This window comes from Pholis gunnellus, assembly GCF_910591455.1.
Source record: "Pholis gunnellus genome assembly, chromosome: 10".
NCBI lineage: Eukaryota > Metazoa > Chordata > Actinopteri > Perciformes > Pholidae > Pholis > Pholis gunnellus.
In genome coordinates, this window is record NC_136537.1 from 7,769,518 (window position 1) to 7,790,559 (window position 21,042).

Sequence of the window (21,042 nt, forward strand, 5' to 3'; positions counted from 1 at the left end):
ACGGAGTCTGACGCAAGCGCAGCTGTTTCAACAGCTTTCTGACTAATCAGGAAAAAACACCTGTGACAAGGTGTTTATATACACGTCCTTAAACGCAGACCAATTAGGCTATAAGATTGCTTCGTGAGCAGACATCACGATCCACAGATTTATTAGGGGCTAAGCTTTTGAAATCATGCTAACGCAGTGGCGGGCCGTCAGGGCCTGCAAAGCCTTCTCTGCTGGCCTAAACAGAATCACAAAGTTATAGCTATTTTATAATTTAATATTTTTTCTTAAATACATTTAATTTTTTCTTATATGTATTATAATTTATAAAAATATTTTTCCCATTATCTTATTTTCTCATTGCACAGCTACTGTGCTCCTCAGTTGCTCTGCTTCCAGTGCAGCTTGTTTTAAGTAGAGCTTTTATCCAATCAGATTTCACCTCTGTGTCTCTAGTAAGAAGAGAGGCCCCAGCCTGCAGACTCACCCAGTGCTGCCGTGTGCAGTTTAAGTTGAATGGGGACGATATTGTTGATTCAACCAATCAGATCTTTAGTTTGAGATTCATGGACGCACCAGAGCGGTTTACAGGCCTAGCTACGTCAGCATTACTGCAGCTCAGAGTCCAGATGCTTCTCTGCTGCAAGGTGCAGAGTGTGCTGTGATTGGTCAGTGGGCCACGTGCCCGCGAAACATAATGCTTGCTAGCAGAGCTTTGGTTGTAGCAGACAGAGTTCAAGTGGAAATATTTGAAAGACATTTTACCTAGCTTTGTTTTTTTAATATGAAATGGCGGAAGGAGGAGAAACGGATTTAGTGGCGGAGTTACTGGGAACGCTTTTCTCAAGAAGGACATTTCTGAACAAACTGGACAGTAAGAAACGACCCCAAAGCTAGCAGCCCTGACCAGCCAGGAAAAGGATTTGTATGCAGCGTCGGAGAAGCGTTGCACATGTTATGGCTGTGAATGTGTTTCATTTTAACTGAGCGTCAGTACTTTTGGAGAGACTCGAATGGATCTACAACTCAACGACCACGTTCGCAGGGAAACAGCTCCACAACCGCGGCCCGCCCTTCCCCGGTCCACGGCCGAAGACGACCACCGGCGGCGGAAGAATGAAGAATCGAGAAGGACTTCTTACTGGAACTGATGTACTGGGATTAAACTCTTTGTCAACAAAGAAAGGAGGATAGACAGCATTTGGTAAGTGAACTTCGTTTGTTTACCTCTACTGTTCATTTGTCAATCGTGGCGTTTTTATGAATAGTATTTGAATGGCTCGTGCTCGTGTGGTGGAATGCGTGGATCCGCTGCAGGTCTGCTGGATTGATTTGTTGCTTTGTTGTCATATGAATATATGCGACTGCTCTTGTGAGTTTGTCATTGTGTTACATTGATTTGGACTATATTGTCCGTTAATGACGCAGCGTCCCGTCATGCTCGTATTCATGTATCTGCACATTTTATTTCATTTGTCAAATGTTGCAGTGTTATGTGAATATGCGGCTTTTACACAAAACTAATAATAACCCGTAGCTGTGACGTCATAATGAGGTTATTAGAAGTGTAGAACAGCACTGAAGGCCCAGGTATAAAATCCACGGCCCGCCACTGTGCTAACGTCACATATCTGCTATCATATCTGGTTTATTTGCGTTCACACCGGCGCAAACGAACCGTACCAACACGGCGACCGTAGTGAACCGAACTGAACGAGTTAGGTGTGAAAGAGTTTGTTCGTCCATCTGTTGTCTGTCTCTGGGTGTTCTGTGTGTCTAGTTAGTGTGCGTGTGTGTGTGTGTGTGTGTGTGCGCGCGCGCGCCAGGCTAGCAACAGAGATGAGCTACATTAGGACTTGGGACACAAGGTCTAATTAATTTCTCTTGCCTGAGGGTTATTCAGGTAAAACAATTACACCTGTATTTTCAAAGGAACTAAACTGTCTTTGCAATTAATGTTATTATCCCTCAGATTCTAATGAAGCGGGAACAGACTAAAAGAGCAGCCGGGGTCTTGGTGACGGGACATGTCTGTGGGGACCAGAACTGTGTGACTGTGTGTGTGTGTGTGTGTGTGTGTGTGTGCGTGCGAGCCGGTGGATATTGCAGCGTGGGCCTGCGTGTGTGTGTCCATCTCGCACACATTGGTGCAGACAACATTAATGATGTTCCAAATGCAAGAGAGATTGAGTTTGCCGCAGGAAGAATAAAAATATCACAATGGGCAAGGTCTCTATAATTACTTGGATTCAATTAAGGGCCTTTTGAGCAGTTGGTTTAATAAGCTTTCAGCCTCCTCTCTCCACTGCGCCGCCTAATGAATGTCAGTCAGAGTCAGGAGAAGATAATGCTCTTGGCCTCGGGGCCTTCCATTACTCTCTCGTCCCTTTACCTTCCACCACCAGGCCCCGGGGCCGCGTCGGTGACAGACAAGTCTGCCTGTTCACACGCTCATTCCCTCCATGACACTCTGAGTGCACTTACATGGTTACACCTGTAATATGTGTTGTATGAAATGACATACGGAGGAAGCTCTTGAGTTTTTCTTTTTATTGCCCTCTGCTCAGCTTGTACTGATGAAGTCTGGGCTGAGGCCGGGGGGCGGGGGGGGGGGGGGGGGGGGGGGGTGAGCAGAGCAGAGCTCACTAGGTATCCAAGCTACTCATCGAAATTCTCTTTAAAGGGCCCTGAGCATGGTTTTTTTCCCTCAATCAGCTTCGTACTAGGAGTTATAGGTTCACAAATCAGCGCACAATACATTTTTTTTGTCATTTCCTGTTTTAACTCGGCTCTTCCGAGAAGGAAGAAATATATTCCTTCTTGGATTGATTCACTTTAGGGATTTTTAAAAGCTCCGAAGTATCCCGTGTTTCAAGAACACAAAGCTCTATGTAGATGCTACATTTGCGGGAAAGTGTGTTCAACTTTCTTGTGATCCCTTAAAACTTATTTTGGGGATCTTGAACAACAGGTTGAGGAAAACCGTTATAGAGAAATGGTAGCACTTCATAATAACAGTCATCAGTCATTCGTCATTTATAAGTTAACAAGGAACGGTGTTAATGTGTAACAGGTGCATAGTTTACACTTTAGATTAAGGGGATGAAGAAAGCATTGTAAATTAATTTGTGTCATATGTGGGTCATTTGTAATAAGATGTGCAATGATATATTAACACATCCACATGTGATGAATTGTTTACACTTTAGATTAAGCTCTGAGCCTCAAAAACCTGCCGGCAAAATTAAAAAGCATGTTTTCTTCAAACGATGGACTAAACTACACCGTTAATCCTTGTCAGAAGCTTCAAAAACCCTCATCATCATCAAGAGTTTCATGTTTCAGACGGTTCATGAGCACATTATGTGTGTCAAACACCTCCGTCAGAAACAGAGCCTAAAATTATGATTTTTCATTTAACATCTCGCCCCAAATAACCCGTTTGCTTTAATCAGACACAGAACACTTGTGTGCACTTGGAGAAAAAGCTGGATCTATAGATTCCATTGTTTGCCAATTTTTTTATAAAAAAGCATTATCAAAGAAATTCAACTTGCGTTCATTTTATTGTTTTTAATAATGTATGGCATGGTAACTGTGTATACTGCATTAAATAAATCTTTGACTTCTCCCTACTTCTAGCCATGATTGTGCCATTTCCATAGAGACTTTGTTATTGCAGTGAAAATCAAGACCACGGAGAGTAGAACACACAAGTAACGGTGATAATGGCTGCATCTCTGTGGATATGTAATGGCATTAGAAGTGGACCCCGTGAGAGATGTATTATTATTATCACATTATGTTACTTCTGATGCATTCATGTGGAAATATGGCTCCATCGAAAACAATTTGTTGTATTGCTCATGCTCATCATATGTTACATAACTAGTAACTACAGCTGCCAGTTGTAAAAAATCTGTATGAGCATAAGATGGAAGTGCTCAAGCAAATTATCAAATACCTCAAAAAAGCCTGTTTAATCCCTTTTGGTCACACTTTGGCAAAAGTATCGCGGTAAATATTTTTTCTCCAGAAGTCCTGGTCTGTTTACCAAGAAGATATAAAATTGACATTCACTGCGGCTTGAAATGTTGTTTAATTTCTTTCGGCCGCGTTCGGTCGAGATGTTTCCAATGCGAGCTGAGTGACAGCCGCTGTTAGGCTTTCTCGACGTGAGGCGCTCAAGCAGGGAGGTTCACTAAGTGATCTATACTTTCTCTGCGTGTGTGTGTGTCTGTGTGTGTGTGTGTGTGTGTGTGTGTGTGTGTGTGTGTGTGTGTGTGTCTGTGTATGTGGGTGGGTACGTGTGTGTTACATCCAGAGACTGTAGCCCAGCGTGAGAAAATCAATGAGACCGGTGTAACAGGGACCAGTCCATCACATGCACACACACTCATCTCTCCCACAGACACGTCTCCTTTTCCCACATACATGCATACCATTATGCACACTCTGCTGTACACACACACACACACACACACACACACTGCTCAGCCTCTCTCCCCCTCCGCTCTCTCTGCACGCAGCCTAGAATATTGATGTGCTCTTTAAGAGCCCTCCTCTCTGTCTGTGTCACATGCCATCCATCTGCGCACCGTTTCCGACCACACCAATCGGATGAAGTGAAAACAATTCGCCGCTAATTCCCCTCTCGTGCACGTGGGGTTTTTCGTTTTTTTTTTTAGGCCTCAACAGGCTCCACAGGCTCCACAACATTTCATCATCCTCACGTTATAATGAGGCAATATGCCGCTCTACTGTATGTCAGTTTGTATCACTTCGTATCATTAATACATCTGGCGGCCTGCGTTGACTGAAATATTATTCTCAAACTTCAATGTGCTTCATTAAGGCAGGGAATCCACTGACAGAAAATTGATTCTCTGGGCACTTCTGCTTTCATCTGAACCAGAGGAATTTCTGCTGTGTGTGTGTGTGTGTGTGTGTGTGTGTGTGTGTGTGTGTGTGTGTGTGTGTGTGTGTGTGTGTGTGTGTGTGTGTCAGATATAGAAATAGAGAAAAGGGAAGGGGAAAGATGGAGTGCAAGCACATCAGCCTGAGGTTGATTATCATGGGGTGAGTGGCAATTAATGTAGCACTAATTAGAGAGGCTTTTATGTGTGGAGGACTAAGAAGGGCTCCTGGTGATCTCTGAAACGGCAGTAGAGATAGCACTAAGAACATAAAAGGCAGCACGAGCGCGGCTTGACAAGACACTAGCCGTACGCGGATGACACGACGTGTCAATTAGCACCTAGCGCCGCGCTGCAGGGCCCCCCCCTCCCTCGTAAGGTAAGATTACGGTTATCCTGCTCCGGGATCCCGACTCCGTCGCGGAGCCGACAAATCAAAACGGAGAGAGAGAGCCTATCTTCATGGCATTGAAGTCGACATAAAAACAACAACACTAAAAATACATGAACAGGGACACAAGCAGATTACTGCTTTCCAATCATTCCGCTGAGCTCGTTTTTTATCCCTCCCCACTGTGTCATCAGTTCATATCGAAACAAGCAGGAACTGATGGCTATCCTCCAATCAATCTCCTCAGCCATCTTTATGCTCGCGATGTTATGTTGTACTTGTGTTTACAGCCGCGCTTCAAAGAACAAAATCATTTATTCCAATAATTAAAGAAATGCTTCTTGGTTTCTTTGTTTTGCAGATCAGGGTCATGAAAATGACGAATAAGTTGTTCAATAAAAAGTACTATTATATTTGGCGATTATTTAGCTTGTGGCACTTTCATGATGGATATCTCAAACATCCCTCAAAAAGATTGGTGCCCATCAATCATTCTCCCCTCCTCCCCTCCTCCCATCACTCTCCCTTCTCCCCGCAGTGCCGTGTTTGTTGTTCGTCACTTCCATTCCCCGCAGCGGCCTCTCACCATCCCTCGCCGTGTAATCTGGGGGATTGTGTGGTCTCTTGGTGTGAGAGGTGATGGGTACAGCAGGATGAGCGTGATAATCTGCCACACTGGATTACAGCCTAATCTCTAATCTCTCTGGCCCTCCTCCGCCCGGGGACCCCCCCCTCCACCGTGCCAATTTTATTAATCCGAGCCCGCCGCAGCAACGGCTTAGCTTTGCCCATTTTGATTTCCCATCTTCCGTTCGAGCACGTACGGCAATAGGAGTTGAAACAACGGATTTTGTTGTGAGGCAACACTCGGAAGTGAATCCCCGTGACCCCTGCGCGCTCTATCGGAGGATTTAGCTACTGATGAGAGCGTTAATCCTTGGGAATGTGAGGATTCATCAAGAATAGTTGCTTTAGGGATGTCCCAGGTTGCCTAAATTGCAGCGGGTTGCAGTTTGGCTCGCACAGTTCTCCGCATAAGTGCTGAACATGGGGCTCCGACGGCATCCGATGTAATATCCATCAGAGCCAGTCTCAGCGTGAAGGTTGCCGTGTCCTGCCTGACTTCATGACCTGGAACACTCACAATTAATGTCCCATGTCACGGGGGTTAAATTGCTGTTAGTAATTCCTCCGGCTAGTTGAGAGAAGGCCGAGTGGAGAAAGACTATTCCAGTCACGTACCGGCTAAGAGGGAACATGATTAACCAATTACCTAGCCTTTCTAATAAATGAGTAATCAGTTGGCGGCTGATCTCCAGACTGATGCCTCTCTATCGTATCCGAACATTCGCTGTGCCCGGTGTGTTATGTATGCAAGGCCGAGTCCTGTCGTGAAGAAGAGGCTGATTGGATAAATTGCCAATGGATAAATAGTCTCAACAATGTTCCAATCGCGTTGTTTAAATGCTCGTATTCAATTTCAAGAGGAAATTCGAGTCTTCCTTCTATTTCATTAATTGTGCTCCCATTAAATCATGTAGCAAAAAAAACGGTGCAGTGTCCTTTGAGGATTTCTATTTAATTAAGTTTGCAGGAAGAGAAAAACAGAAGTACAATGAGCTGAATATTCTATGGAGGAAATCAGTACAGTATGTGACCTGATTCCACATGTATGTATTTGAGCTGACCTTCCTCGGTGTGTGTGTGTGTGTGTGTGTGTGTGTTGTCTTGGCTCAGCGGTGTTTAATTAAAGGCTACTCAGAAAAGCAGAGCTTATGGTGATTTGATATATCGCTAATGTTAGCGGACAAAGTCACTTCTGCTGTCTTTCATGACTTTGGAACGCAGACCTTTGACATCCAAGTACTTCTCACCTCAATTCACAGGGACGATTATCACATCCATCGCTCGGGGACACAGAGCAGCAAATATGAAGTATGTAATACTTACATATTACAGCAAAAGCAAAGCAAGAAGAACTTTTGGCAGCGTGTGGCTCAGAGCCATGTAGAGATGCACTCTGTACGGCTGAAAATCGCAATTCATATTGGGTTCAAGTCACGCCGTAATAATGCAAGATTCCTTTGTATAACATTTGCTGATAATGATCAGTTGCAACATACCGTTTAACAATGTTGGCATATTGAAAATGAGACGATAACCGAAGTTATTTTATGAAAGAAAGTAATTAGCCTTTGAAACTAGGAGTTAGATTGTGCTGTGTAAGTGTGTAAGTGGCAGAGCAGCATCCATTTGAAGGAGATATTGTTTAAAGACCCTTGTGTATTTTTATGGCCTGATTTCTGGCTGTCTGTCTTTATATTTCATTTAGGAGACATTTGAAATAGAACGATGTTGGCTGCAGGCTGCACGCGAGGCTATAGGTTGGCTTCAAAGTTATTTGTTGGCTTCATAATAAATGCAGTGCAATTAAAAACACATATGTTGACTGAAACACGGTGCATATGGTTAAAGGAGTGCTATAGCATTGAACAGTCAGTTGGCAGAACTGGAGATATCAGCTTTCCTTTATTCATTCTGTCAAAACCTGGCACTTGCATGACCCACAATGCAACTCAACTGGCAACAACTCCGTCAAGAGATTTGGTCGTGTTACGCTAGCGTCAAACCGTGATGAGATTTTCTTATTTTTTTATTTTTTTTTAAGTTCTAGCTCCAACAGGATTAATCAGACTCAGCGTAGCCACAAACCTGTTCACAACAACTGTTTCCACATCTGCAGTTGTGCTCCCCAAGACCAGTAAACACACTTTGATCAGTGGAGTGTCCCCTTGAGCCTGAAAAACGTACGACTTGAGGATTTTAACGAAGCCGTAAAGGCAGCTCTCGTCAAATCGTGACACAAAAAGCCTGAAGTCGGCCTAAGAACCGGCCCGACCCGGACCATGGCTAAAGTAGAGGGACACGTTTCCATGGTAACTTGGGTCGGACTTATTCAAACCTCCTTTGTGTAACTGAAATTTCCCTGAAAACAAATTGAAATTAGCCTGCTTTTACTATTACTCCCGCTTTATAAAACAACCCGCTGGTTTAACTGCACACTTGCCTTATTGCTTTTAAAATGTCACATAAATACAAAGAAAAGGAGCCCAGCGTAGCTTCAGTGTTCATTCAACAGACACAAATACTGTATAACATGTGCTTTGTTGTTGTTGTTGTTGTTGAAGAACAGCTGTTGTCATGGTGTGTAGCTACTGCGCGTGTGTGTGCCAGCTCACCTTTGTCGCCGGCGTGTGTGTTTTCCGGGTTGAGCGTGTCCAGCAGGTGAATGGAGCTGGTGGGCCTGGTTTTGCTGCGGTCCTCCTGTTGATGGTCCGCCGAGCTCAAGCCGTTCTCATACAGCTGGCTCTCGCCGTGCCGCAGATGCCAGGTCAGACCTAACAGGTGGACCGCTACACACACGCACACGCACACACACACACACAGTGAGAGAAAAAAGCAGATAGAAAAGATCTTTATTCAAGGCACGCAGAGAGATGTGTCTGAACCTTCTTTAATGCTCATCGCACAGTTTTCGCTCACTTTATGTGCTTAATAGAGCCCGGCAACGCAGCGGACAATTAGTAAATACACAAAGAACACACACACACACACACACACACACACAAACTCTTAACACACCCGCGTCCAGTAGACGCACGCACACATAAGTACATGGACACGAAACGCGGCAGCGGTGGGCAATTAAGGCAGATCTTCAGAGCCGGAGCCCAGGGCTGGCATTAAAGCGCTAACACAGTCTTTTATGCATGACTAATGATGCTTTGAAAGCTGCTGCCGATTCACAATCCATATGGGCCTTTTAAACAACAAAGGGTATGGGGAGGATGGGAGGATACTGGATTTCCCCTCCCACTCATAAAACTGTTTACTGGGACAACAATCCGGCATGCCGTTAAATAAAAAACAAACTAACACCTGGCCATTAAGGAAATTAATTAGCGCCTTGCAAGGCTGTCAATAAAATGTTCGGTGAAAACATCCTCTGACCAATCACCGGGTTCCCGTTCACGTGTGTATTGTACACACGCGCTGCTTTAGTTTCCGCGTTAAAGAATCTCAAAAAGTGAATGCCCCCTTCGCTGATGTGAAGGGGAACAAAGCAAAGGCAATAAATCATTGCAAGTTTTTTTTCCTCTCTCCTCTGACACATTCGGAACATCAAACAAAAGCAAAGCCTCAAATCACAAAGTTACTATGCGCTGGTGGCAGTCGGAGGACGGCTGCTGAATGCAGATCAAGGTAAGGAACTTCTAATGACTTCAAACATCCCCGCTGTCTGTCTCCTGTCTGCTGATTGCCGACACGCTTGACACGCGCTTGCCGGCGCTCGCACAAAATGGCTGCTTAGGAAAACAAATCCACGACTAAAGAAAACGCACGGTCGCACAGGTGTGGCACGCTCTACGCGTAAATGTAACCTGCCGCTATAGTCAGTCACACCTATGCACGCTCGCCTGCACATGGTTCCCGCCAGATGATGAGGAACACCTAATTAAAACTCCAAAAAATAGTTCCAAAAAAGAAATTTGCAGTCACTTTATGTTGCAGAAGCAGAGGAAGAAAAAACACTTTCTCTGCAAAGCAAATCTATCATGAGCTTAGAGACTTGAAGCCAATTTGGTCCCATGGTCCACTCGGGCATCTGTGGGGGGGGATCAGCGGATCTCACACTTTAACTCCCGACTAGCCCTAGCCGCCGTCGGTTTAGCCATCTACTCATGCACAATATGAGCTCTTCTCTGCAGAACACTGACGACTACCGGGACCACGAGGGAGACGCCATGCATCATTTAGTTCAGACTAATTGAACTGTCAGCCTGTGACGAGTCCAGACACGGACACGAGCAGATTCTTCAGTTACGTTTTTTTTTTTCTTTCTTCTATTTCCCTACTTTCACTGTAGTTTTCTTATTTTTCATTTTAGAAAGATGCAGTGTGTGTGTGTGGAGGGTTTGTTATTAACACATTGCTTTGAAATTAGTTGTGACGACTCATTCTGGGGGGGGGGGGGGCCTGGTGCGACAAACAGTAACGCAAGAATTGTACATTCAATTTCATGGGTTTAGTCTCCGGCAAAGTCCCTTCTGGTTGTCTGGTGCTGTAAGTACTCCGTCTTCAGAAACGGGCAGGTGGAGAGGAAACGTACAGCAAAAAACATGTCGGAGATAAATCACATTTAGTTTGCAGTGATACTGGGTTTAGAGACAATCCCGCGGAGATTACCTTTATACTACATTCCATTATCAATTCTCTTGTATTAGAACAATGAAAAGTGCACTCAGTACGGTACAGATCTCCGCCAGGTGCGTCTGCAATTGAATGAGTACACTTCATGTACACTTTGCAGCATTTTGTCTCCTCTTTCTCTCTCCCCCTTTACTTGACTATCAAATAAAGGCAAAAAGCTCCCAAAAAAACATTCTTTCAGAAAAATGGAGCACCAGGCTCACCTGTGCGCGTACATTTCTAACCCCGAAGAAACAAGAATCTAAACCGAAGCAGCTGCTGAACTCCTGCGACCCCTACCGGCCGGTTAAAAGGTACGAGGAGTCAATCAAACAGCTCTTTTTAAACGGTGTGAATCTCCGCAGCCGCGAGAGGTCTTTCAGCATACAGTTACAAATGAATGCAGACAAATATTATGCCGATGGGTCCAGTAGTACAGATACACACTCGCGCACGCCCACAAGACCGAACGCATAATCTCCCCTCTCCCGGGGCTTACGCGTGGCGGAGATAATTAAACATGAAATATAGCGCCGCACCTACAGATGTAGGTTTGCACGCTTCGCCGCCGTTTGTACCGCATTATATTGCGCAGTGGAGTGAAACAACCTATCATAGTTTCACGAATTAGTCTGCAAGAGGAGTCGGAGAGGCTTGACAAGCGTATTCCTAAACTGATTCATTTAGAATTTCCGCCATTCAGTCTCTCGTGCTCCATTCTCTCCTAACTTCCTCTCATCTCGATTGGTTTTCTTTCTCTCCTTGTTTCACCCCCCCCCCCCCCCCCCCCACACCTACGTTAGCCAAGTGTTAGCCACTCCAGTAATGACTCTGCGGCGACAGTCCTCACTTCTCCTCCTCACCACTCCAGCCCTCCTCGAAAGCCCCTCAGACCCTACTTATCCTGCTCCTGCTCATCAGCCTCTCTCTCGGTCTCTTGTTTTATAGCTGTTGACCTTTTGCTGGAACACTTAGCAACTAGGGCCACAGAGCACGAACACACACACACACACACACACACACACACACCGAGGCGAGGAGGGATAAGGACCTGGGAGCATGATGAGGAGAGGACGGTGGTGGAGAGTGCAAGCTTGTACGCTCTTGTACTTTTGAGGAGCTGATGTCCTCACAGCAATATTAAGAGCAGTGACGGCATGTTTGTTGTTCTTCACTTGACCAAGTTAATTCTGGGTATTTTAAATACTGAGTAGTTAAGGAGTGACAGGCAAGGACGTCCAGGATTCCACAACCAAGAGTCTCGTTTAATTGCCGGAGGCAGCTGGTAGTTGGAGCTCTCCCAAGGCTTGAAACTTGATGAATGAGTACAAAAGACGAGCAACTGCTGAAGGCGAAGGTTCAATCTTAACCTTACAAAAACAAATCTACAAATCTACAAATCTAACTCAAGGTTTACTTTATTGCTTTTTTCCAGGTGGACGCAGAGATGTAGCTGAGTTGTCATTGTTGCCAAAAAAGCTAGTGAGCTGAATGTCAAATGAGCAACCGCGCTGGTGTTCCTCTGGTTTGATGAAAAGGTCAAACGCACAATCGTGTACAGATGCTATGTAGCAACTGGAGGCAAGGGGAAAGGATTTTGGCATCGGAAGCGTTCTGGTGTCTGTTTGTAGTCCGGGAGGTATTGACCAATCAGAGTGCAGCAGTCTTTGGTTGAATGCAGGTAAACAGTCAGTGTGGAGAGACTCAAACGTAATCTTGAAACCCATCGGCTATTGTCTGATGGTGATTTAGTTTGACATTGGTTGGAGATCAGCTGTTTCTCGAGAAACAGTCCGGTTCGTACATGTCGTGTCTCAACTACACCTCTAGTTTTGTATCTCAAGTTGCTAATCGGAGCGGAAACGACGAGCAGCGTGCAGAACAGGAAGTATTTGCTCGGATACCGACTGGTCCCTCGGATATATTGCCCGTCTTCCCCAGAGGCTTATCCGTCCTCAGACCGATAGCTGATGGGTTCCACGGTCAGGGAACCCACAGGGGTTAAACAAGGAGAAAGAGGCCCCACACAGGCGTGTTTGCAATCAAATGTCATTTATTAGAGAAGAATTTGCCGTATGCAAACATGATGACTCACATACTGAAGGTACCAAAACTAGTTTAGAAATAAAACAATATTCGTATTGTTCAAAATGTCGAACTATTCCTTTAAGTGGATTTTGTGTCTCACTCTGGGTTACATGAATTAAGCAACTATGGCACACAATGCTACAGCTCTGATTCTTGCCACTGCCTTGCTTCTTTCGCCGGCTGAGGATTATGGGTATTGTAGTATTTAGAGCCATCTGTTATACAAACATGTCGGGGAGGAAAAACACGATTTCTCAGAATCAAAGTTGAAATAATTCAAACCGATGAGGATAACATAAACATATGGTAGCAGTGGTATTGTAAACTCATCCAGGAAACTCCAGTTTGTCTACGTTTCCTTGTTTTTGGATTAAATATTTATCGCTCAGCTGATTGTATAGAAACCGACAGGAAAGGAAGCGGGTATAACTAACAAGTCCCCAGGTGAAGTGGACCTGGGGATGTTGCAGTTGTGCGGCTTGTGTCTTGACCACTTGGCCTCCTGTTTCTATAATTGGGAACATTCACAACATCATTAAAAGAATAAACTAAAATGAAAATGTACAGGAGCAAAAAAATAAATAAAATACTTCAAGAATCAGCAGTTCCACTCACTTCTTGGTTTATAGGATTTGATACATTTTTGATCCTTTGCGTGGCCACATAAAACACACACACACACACACACACACACAATCCTACACACACGCTTTCGACCCAGCATGCAGTCAGTTATGCCAGCAGCATGCGCTCAGCATGAACCTTCACTCTCACTCCCCCCCTCCTTGTCTGTCTATCCATCTCTCTTTAGTGTCCATCTTTCTCTCCAGCACTCCTGCAAAAAACACACACAGCCATCACACGTTGGAGAGAGAGAGAGAGAGAGAGAGAGAGAGAGAGACTCCGAGTGAGTCCAGTCATTATAACCGGAGCGAGAGTGGCAGTAGCGGCGGCACAATGGCGACAGCGAGCAGCAGTGCAGCGAGCTAACAGGCCGAAGCCCTATTCGCGCGCATGAATCATTGATCAGTGTGACAGTGAGATGACTGCCGGAGGTAATAGGACGGCACAGCTGTGAAGGGGTTTCTGTGCTGAACCCTCTCCGTCGGCTTCCCCGCCGAGATGTGCACGGAAGACGTGGCGGGCTGAAGAGAAGAGGCGCGGGGTGCAAAGGGAGAGAGACCGAGGCGGTTAAGTAGTCGCAGAGAGGGATGCTTGATGTAGCTTTTTCAGGCTTACTTAAAACTACCGCGAAGAGAAATAAGGGAACAGAAGAAACCGAGCTGGTGGAACACTGTGTGGATGAAGTTAGCAAAGGCAGCCCGAGATAACAAGCTCTCCATCGCGCCTCTTGTTCGCGAACAGCTGGAACGCAAAAGGCGTATGAATGGCGTCCCGTATCCCCCCCGTGATTGTAATAAATGGCGACCCTGAACCACAAAATTCTTTCCAATGCTCGTTCCAGATAGGCGGGTTTCAATGAAGCAGACTTTTTTTTTTGTTGAGGTAGTAGCAGAGATACGAGCTCACAGTTGCTGCTTGCAGTCGTTGTCAGGCATGTGTGTGTGTGTGTCTCCAGATTAGATAGAAATGATTGCGGGCTCCAGTGATGATTAGGTTTCACACTCGTGGTGGGAGGAAGAGTAGGAGATAGAGAGAGAGAAAAATAGTGTGTGTGCATTCCTGTTAAATGCCTGTGTTACACTACACGCGGCTCTCTGGTGTTTGTAACCGCGCCGGGTTGGGCTGCGGGACACAATGGGTGAGATTGACTGTGAATATACTGTCTTATCGATAGCTATTACAGCCAAGGTAGCACTGCAGTCGGTTAAAAATGATTTATCAATACTCTCGCACAAGCCGGAAAACACACTCCGGCTTGATTGCCAAGTTCTCTCCGCCCGTGCACGTGGGCAAAAGCCCGTCCACTGTGTTCCACCCGACTACCAAAGACCACCGCCCGGCAGCAAACACTTTCAAGAGCATCAGTCATTCGATTTAGCGTGGAGTTTAGCATGTACAGTGAAAGCAATTTCTCATCCCGAGTTCTGCATGGCTGTGTCAGCCTCTAGCTAAGCCACAACTTCTGAGGGATGGGAGAAAGAAAGACGGAGAGGGGAGAAGGAGGAGGGGGGGGGGGGGGGAGATAAAAAAAGACGCAGGGAGGTGGAGAGAGGGTAGTCCAAAAAAAAAGGAGGAGAGAGACAAATGGGGCAAACAAGTGTGAAGGAGAGTGAAGGAGAGGGACTTCAGAGACAATAAAACAAATCTGTGTCTAAGTCAGCGTTAGAGTAGAGACTATAAGAGCCCGGGGCCCCGCCTGCCCTCCCGCCTTATTCGCCTCGTCGGCCCTCGCTCCACTCTGACAGACGAGAGGCGCTAAAGTGTTTTTCTTACTCCTCTCCACAAAAAAAAACAACCCTTGAAAGCTACAGATACCGCTGTCATCACTGCGCGTGCTTGTGTGCACGAGTCTGCTGACATTTGCTCGTGCACACAAGCGTGCGTACTCCACACAGCGTCTCGTCTGGTATAAGAACCCCCCAGGACTCGTCGTCGTGTGTGACCTTGCGTACATGTGGAATGGAAAAGTCCTGTTTGGATTAAAAATGACAGACAGAGGGATAAAGGCAGAGCGGAGGTGGCGACACACTTCTTGAATGATGAGATTTTGCCGTGTATCCGGGTGTTTATGTACCAGCGGAACTCGCCGTCACTGTCATCTAGTTAGTCACGGTGGCGACAGTACACCAAGTACACAGATCTACTTCCCGCGTCGCTCTGTTGTTCTTTCGTTTCTAATCACGCCCACTCTCTCTTCCTGTCAGAGTCCCCCCCCCCCCCCCCCCCCAGCCACCACTCTCTCTCTCTCTCTCTCTCTCTCTCTCTCTCTCTCTCACTCGCTGTCTCCCACTCGCTGTCTTACTGATCTGGTCCTTTTCTGAAAGCTGACTCATGTTACAACAGACAGAATAGCGCTAAATGAGGAGGGGAAGCGGCGCCATGTTAAGATTCCCCCCTCCGGCATTCAGCGTCAGCCGATGTGAGCTAAAACACTGCAGAAAAGAAAAAAAAACAGCGACTCACAACTACCGTTCAGTTTCCGTGTGTTTGTGCGTTTTTTTTAGTTTTTTTTTTTAAAGTGTCTTGAGATGTCGTGCACGTCCGTGTGCGCGCGTTTGAGAGCGTGCGCGTGCCTGTTGAACTATCGGAGCTATTGAAGCCATTTTCATTGCAGCCTCTCTGACCTTCTGGAGACATTTTACCAAAAGGGCTCTCTCGCTATTCAGAGCTTTCTTGACCAGAGTCTGTCTAGCCATTTAAAGCAATTTTACCAAAAGGCTCCTGTAGCTGTTAGGGCAGTTTTAGCAAAGGCCAGCGGGTTTCTTAGAGCTGAATCAGACGACCGAAATAGAGGACTGAAAACAAAGAGAAACTGGACCAATCAATACCGACCCCAATGAGGCATGAAGCAGCTGGCTGAAAGAAGCTGGGGGTGAGGAGGAAACACACACACACACACACACACACAAGCACACACAGTCTCAATCACAAAGTTACCCACGCACTTTCACGCTTACACACACGCTTACACACACACGCACACACATTTGGACTCAGATACGCAGGCATGTAAGGGTCACAGGTTTGTTTGGTTGTTTGTTTTACAGATTTTCCCCCAAAATGTTGTAAAAGGAGCGGAACAGGTTTTTTTCACCCAAATAATTCTGTCCTCGTGCGCCCAAAATATGTTGCTTTCTTGTCTGCAAGAACACTGAACAACACCCGTAAACAAGAGCAGGAAAAGGCATCAATGAACAGAAAGTGAGGAGAGAAATGAGGAAGAAACACAAATGTGTTACTGGTTACGCACTAGAGTCGCAAACATGAAGAAAATAATAATATGGTGTTACAATAACACCAATAACAAAAGAAAAATATAATTGCCAATTCTTTCATTTTATGAACTATAAACTGAAAATAATGAGCCTTGAGTTTAGAGAACTTCCACACGTACAGTACCCTAAAACACACGTGTGCATGAGTGCACACACAGGGACTCAAGGTGAAAGCCCTCTCGGTGTGAACTGTAATTAATGTGTTGAAACAAACAGAATAAAGCCAACACACGGTGCTGCGCTGTGATTGAGTCGCCGTGTGACAGCACTGTGTCCGACACAACTGTGCCGAGCCAGTGCACTCCTAATAGAAAGGGTTACAGCATCCAGACCCTACTGGAAACAAGTTGTAGCAGCCGATCCTACCGACTCAGCATTTGCTGCTGAGTAGATAATTGGTTGCCAGTTGCCCTCCTTGACAAGAGTTGCACAATGAAGACGACCGCTGCTGCTGACCACCTGTATCGAAAAACAAAGAAACCTCCCTTTGGGAAAAGGTAACGTTTCATTAGGGCCGGCCCGACTCGACACCTCAGCAGCTTCACGCCCGACACCGGATTCAGCTGCCGTACTGACGTTTACCTCCGCGCACAAGCCATGGCCTCTTGCCCACCACCTGCTAACACACCAGACTGCAATCCTGTTCAGTTCACCGAGGTTATTATCCATCTCAGCCTGGTAAGTTTCCACCATTTTTGCATTCATTGCATCGCGCTCTATACCGCCTATACCTATAGCTTCGGGAACTGATGTCGCTAAACGTTCCGAAATCTAGTGAAGCATTTCTTCCTACTCAGTGCAGCCATCACAGAGTACAGTGTGTGCACGATGGCCTGCAGACTGTGCCGTCTGATTGCACTCGGGGCACAGCTCAGACTGAATAAAAGTGGCAGATCTCCAGCAGAGTGAATCAGCACATTTCAGCTTTTCCAATTTACTGAAGGACTTGGGACTATCCTTTTATTTTGGGCATGTCTTTTCTTCCACATGGCTTTGTTCAAGAAGGCCGCGCTTCTTTGTTCCTTGCACCCCCCCCCCCCCCTCTTACTGTTGGGACACTTCCTTAATTACTTTGCACATAAAGACTGAATCTGAAACGTATGAAAAACCAGTTTGATCAAATATGAAATACTCTAGTATTTCTGATACCGCTTGTAGCCGAGTTAGTCTGTAGTTGAAATGTTAGCTACAGCAGCCAAGTCCTGATTTACTGTGCGTACCTTTAGCTAAAAGAAAGAAGGGAAAAAAAGGTAACGCTCTGCCTCCGTGTTTTATTTTATTCCTGAGGAAGTTTCATTGCTATATGCTTGTTTACTGAAACACTGCAACGAGAGGAGCCGGGAGCGCTGGTGCTGAAGTTGCACAGAGCTCGCCGTCTATATGGCAAGTGAGAAAGCAGTGCTGGATCAGCCTCAGACCAAAGAAGCCTATGTTCCCTTATGTCTGACAGCAGTATATACTGTATGACAACATAAACTGTGAGACAAAAATACATTTGCTGTGGTTAAACCATTTATGCAATGGCAGCTACCACTACCTAGCGACAACAGCATTACTCAATCCAAGATACTGTACACAACAGAATACTATTGGGGACCCAGAATGGCCGGGAATATTTACTTCAACACAACTCAAAACAACTCTGATACTCCCAAGTGACGCATAGTTTTTGTTCCCTTGTCACCAAGACAGTAGGCCTTTTTTTCCCCATAGCAGACATTTTAACATGTCATGGCAGGAAAGTAGAGGTGACGAACAAGAACAACAATAACGGCTCTGATCTATTCAAGTGTCCCAGTGAGCCGTGACAAGAGTGACAAGTGAGCCAACAAGCACAGTAGCAGGTCCCTGAACCTGCAGCGGCTAATTGGAAGTCATCTATCGATAATTAGAATTTATTATTGCTGTGCTTTTCCTACGGTGATGAGTCACAATATCTGACTGACTCTTCGGATTGATTTTGATTCTGTAATGAGTCTAAATCTGTTGTTAAAGTCTTCTTTTGACAGTAACTCAAGTATCTGAGACAGGATGTAGGTTTACTGTGTTCCTAATAAAATATCAACTGCATCACATGGTAGGGGACCTGCTGCTGACCTCTCCGTGGTAATGTATAGAAGTTTTTCTCACATTATAAACTTAGCCTAAAGTGAACATATACCATCTGTAATATCACTTTTTTGTAAACATGTACCACTATAAATTCAGCATCCATCCATCCGCCCTCAACTCCACACCCCTCTGCTCTTCTCCAGTGTTTGCAACTTTGTCACAAGATTTGAAAAACTTTTCAGAGCCCTTGAGCGCTTTTATTTTAAAAAAGAAAGAAGAAGAAGAAGAAGAAGAAGAAGAAGAAGAAGAAAAAGAGCATGTGCAACAAATCTAGCAACTCTCTGAGCAGACATCAGCTACTTTCCTCAGGTACTTTCATCAGCTAACAGCTCTCCCGTCTACACAACAGCTGCTAGTTATGCAAGTTGAGAGCCAGGTTCAGTCAACCGACCAGGCAGTAAACATAAATTGACTTTGTGTGAGCCAGTGTGATGAACCACCGATCACTAGTCATAATTGTTTCCCTCCTTCACCCCCCCCCCCCCCCACACACACACACACAACAAATTGGAAGGCCTTTCTTGGCTGTATTTGGAAGTAATTAAAAGCTAATTGTTAATTTAGTTTGCCCTCTTTCTTTTTTTTGCTTTCTAAAACTGCTTCTTGGGCTTTCTGTCTGGATCTCATAAACAGACCAAATCCCAATCTAAACAGATGTCCACAGCCAACGAAACGAGGCCACCAGAGCTGTTGACGTCATCAGTGCTAGCTTGAATCAAAGCAGATGAAACTAGTACACAGCTCAGCTAGTAATTCACGTCTCCTTTGACAGAAACATCGTTTCCCTCTTCACTTTCGTCTTTCCCTGCTAACTAGCCGCCTTTAAATTTGGGTTGACAGTAATGCAACATCGACGCAGTTAACGCTAGCTACATACGCCATGAAATGCACGCTTACGCACAGTCAAATCAAACGTTAGCGCAGGTGCGGACTGAACCATTTGCATCCTAACATAGGGGTTCCAGCAGAAAGGGCCGCCATCTTTTGGTTTGTTCTTGGCTCCTAATTGAGTCAAACACCTATTAAAATGTTCAGCTGTTGTTCATTTATATATTACACTAATTACTTTTAAACCTGAAACAAACAAACCAATTTAGCTGACGGACACCTGCAGCTTAAGGCTGTTCCACTAATATTCTCCTGACTGAATTTACATTCAGTTTACATGAAAAGTATTTTTTCTCATATCACGGCTTTCCTGTTGTCTAAGGCAAGATCTTCCTGAATATATATTTTTTTTCCACACCAAACATGTTAAACGCTGTCATAAATCATGTGTCCGCCTCACAACGTGGTTAATGATTGACAAGATTGTTCAATACATCACTGCCAATGCACTCACATTAGCACAGCGACAGGCTGGAGCAAACGCCGGTGTTTACACCACAACCTCTCGTGTGACTGTCAGAAGATGCAGCAGCTGAAAGAGTGAAAAATGATTATGTTTCCCATCGCGTTACCTCTGTGGTCACACATGGCTCTCACAGAAATGATACAAGAGCTGCAGGTGGCTTATTTGATATTATTTGCAAATGTTAGCTTTTCTCGCTACCTTTTGTCTGTAGCATTTTAGGGCTCACCTTTCTGTCTGGATGTTGTGGTTGATTGTCTTTGAGCACGGACTTAGACGAGGCCTTATGTATTTCAGTGGTTGTGGTTGTCTCGGTGTTTCTGTGATGTAAAGGGCTAAAATGAAAATAAAGAAAGAATCAAGTCTAATAATAACGCTCCAAGGTCTCCACAGATCCTTAAAGTCATACATATTGTTTTTAAATGTGAGTGCGTGTCGGAGTAAATGTCGTCTTGCCGTAATGTGTCGTTGGCATAATGTGCCACTGAGATCCCAGTTGTAATTTGTCAACTTGTTATCCAGGGTGGTCAACACCATAGAAAGGAACAAGCACTTCATTCATTATAAGCTATAATCAGCGCGGCGCCTTGAGAGAGACCAGGCTGGCGAGGACATTTGGAGGAGAAATCCAGATCAAGAGGGAGCGACTTAAGTACTGCTTTTCACTTCTAGCCACCAAGCACATATAGTCTGGGATTTAAAATTCTTAATTAATCAGTTTGATGATTAATTGATTGATCAAATAGAAAGTCAAAAATAGCAAAAAAAAATCCTTCTTCAAATCTTCAACTTTGCTGGTTTTGTCTAAAAAACAGGCCGAAACCCAAAGCTGTTACATTTAGAATGACAGAAAACAGTAAATTATCACATTTAAAAAAATCTGACAGCAGAGTTTATTTTTTTTGCTTTATAAATTACTTACATTGCCAATCGATCAAAATTGCTCATACTTAGTTCATGGATCAATGAATTTCTGCCAATTCACTAATGGATAAAACCGTTTCAGGATTATTCTAGGCTACCCATTACATAAACATTCAAACTGAT

General features: G+C 45.0%; 1 protein-coding gene across 1 annotated transcript in view; it reads right to left on the reverse strand.

Moving 5' to 3' along the window:
- tenm1 (teneurin transmembrane protein 1) overlaps positions 1–21,042 on the reverse strand; it is a gene marked incomplete at both ends in the record, with an annotated part of 144,853 nt that overhangs the window by 73,746 nt on the left and 50,065 nt on the right. The window contains one exon of the mRNA XM_079167769.1: positions 8,535–8,708. Within this exon, the coding sequence (XP_079023895.1) occupies positions 8,535–8,708 (174 nt within the window). The remainder of the gene's footprint in view (positions 1–8,534; positions 8,709–21,042) is intronic.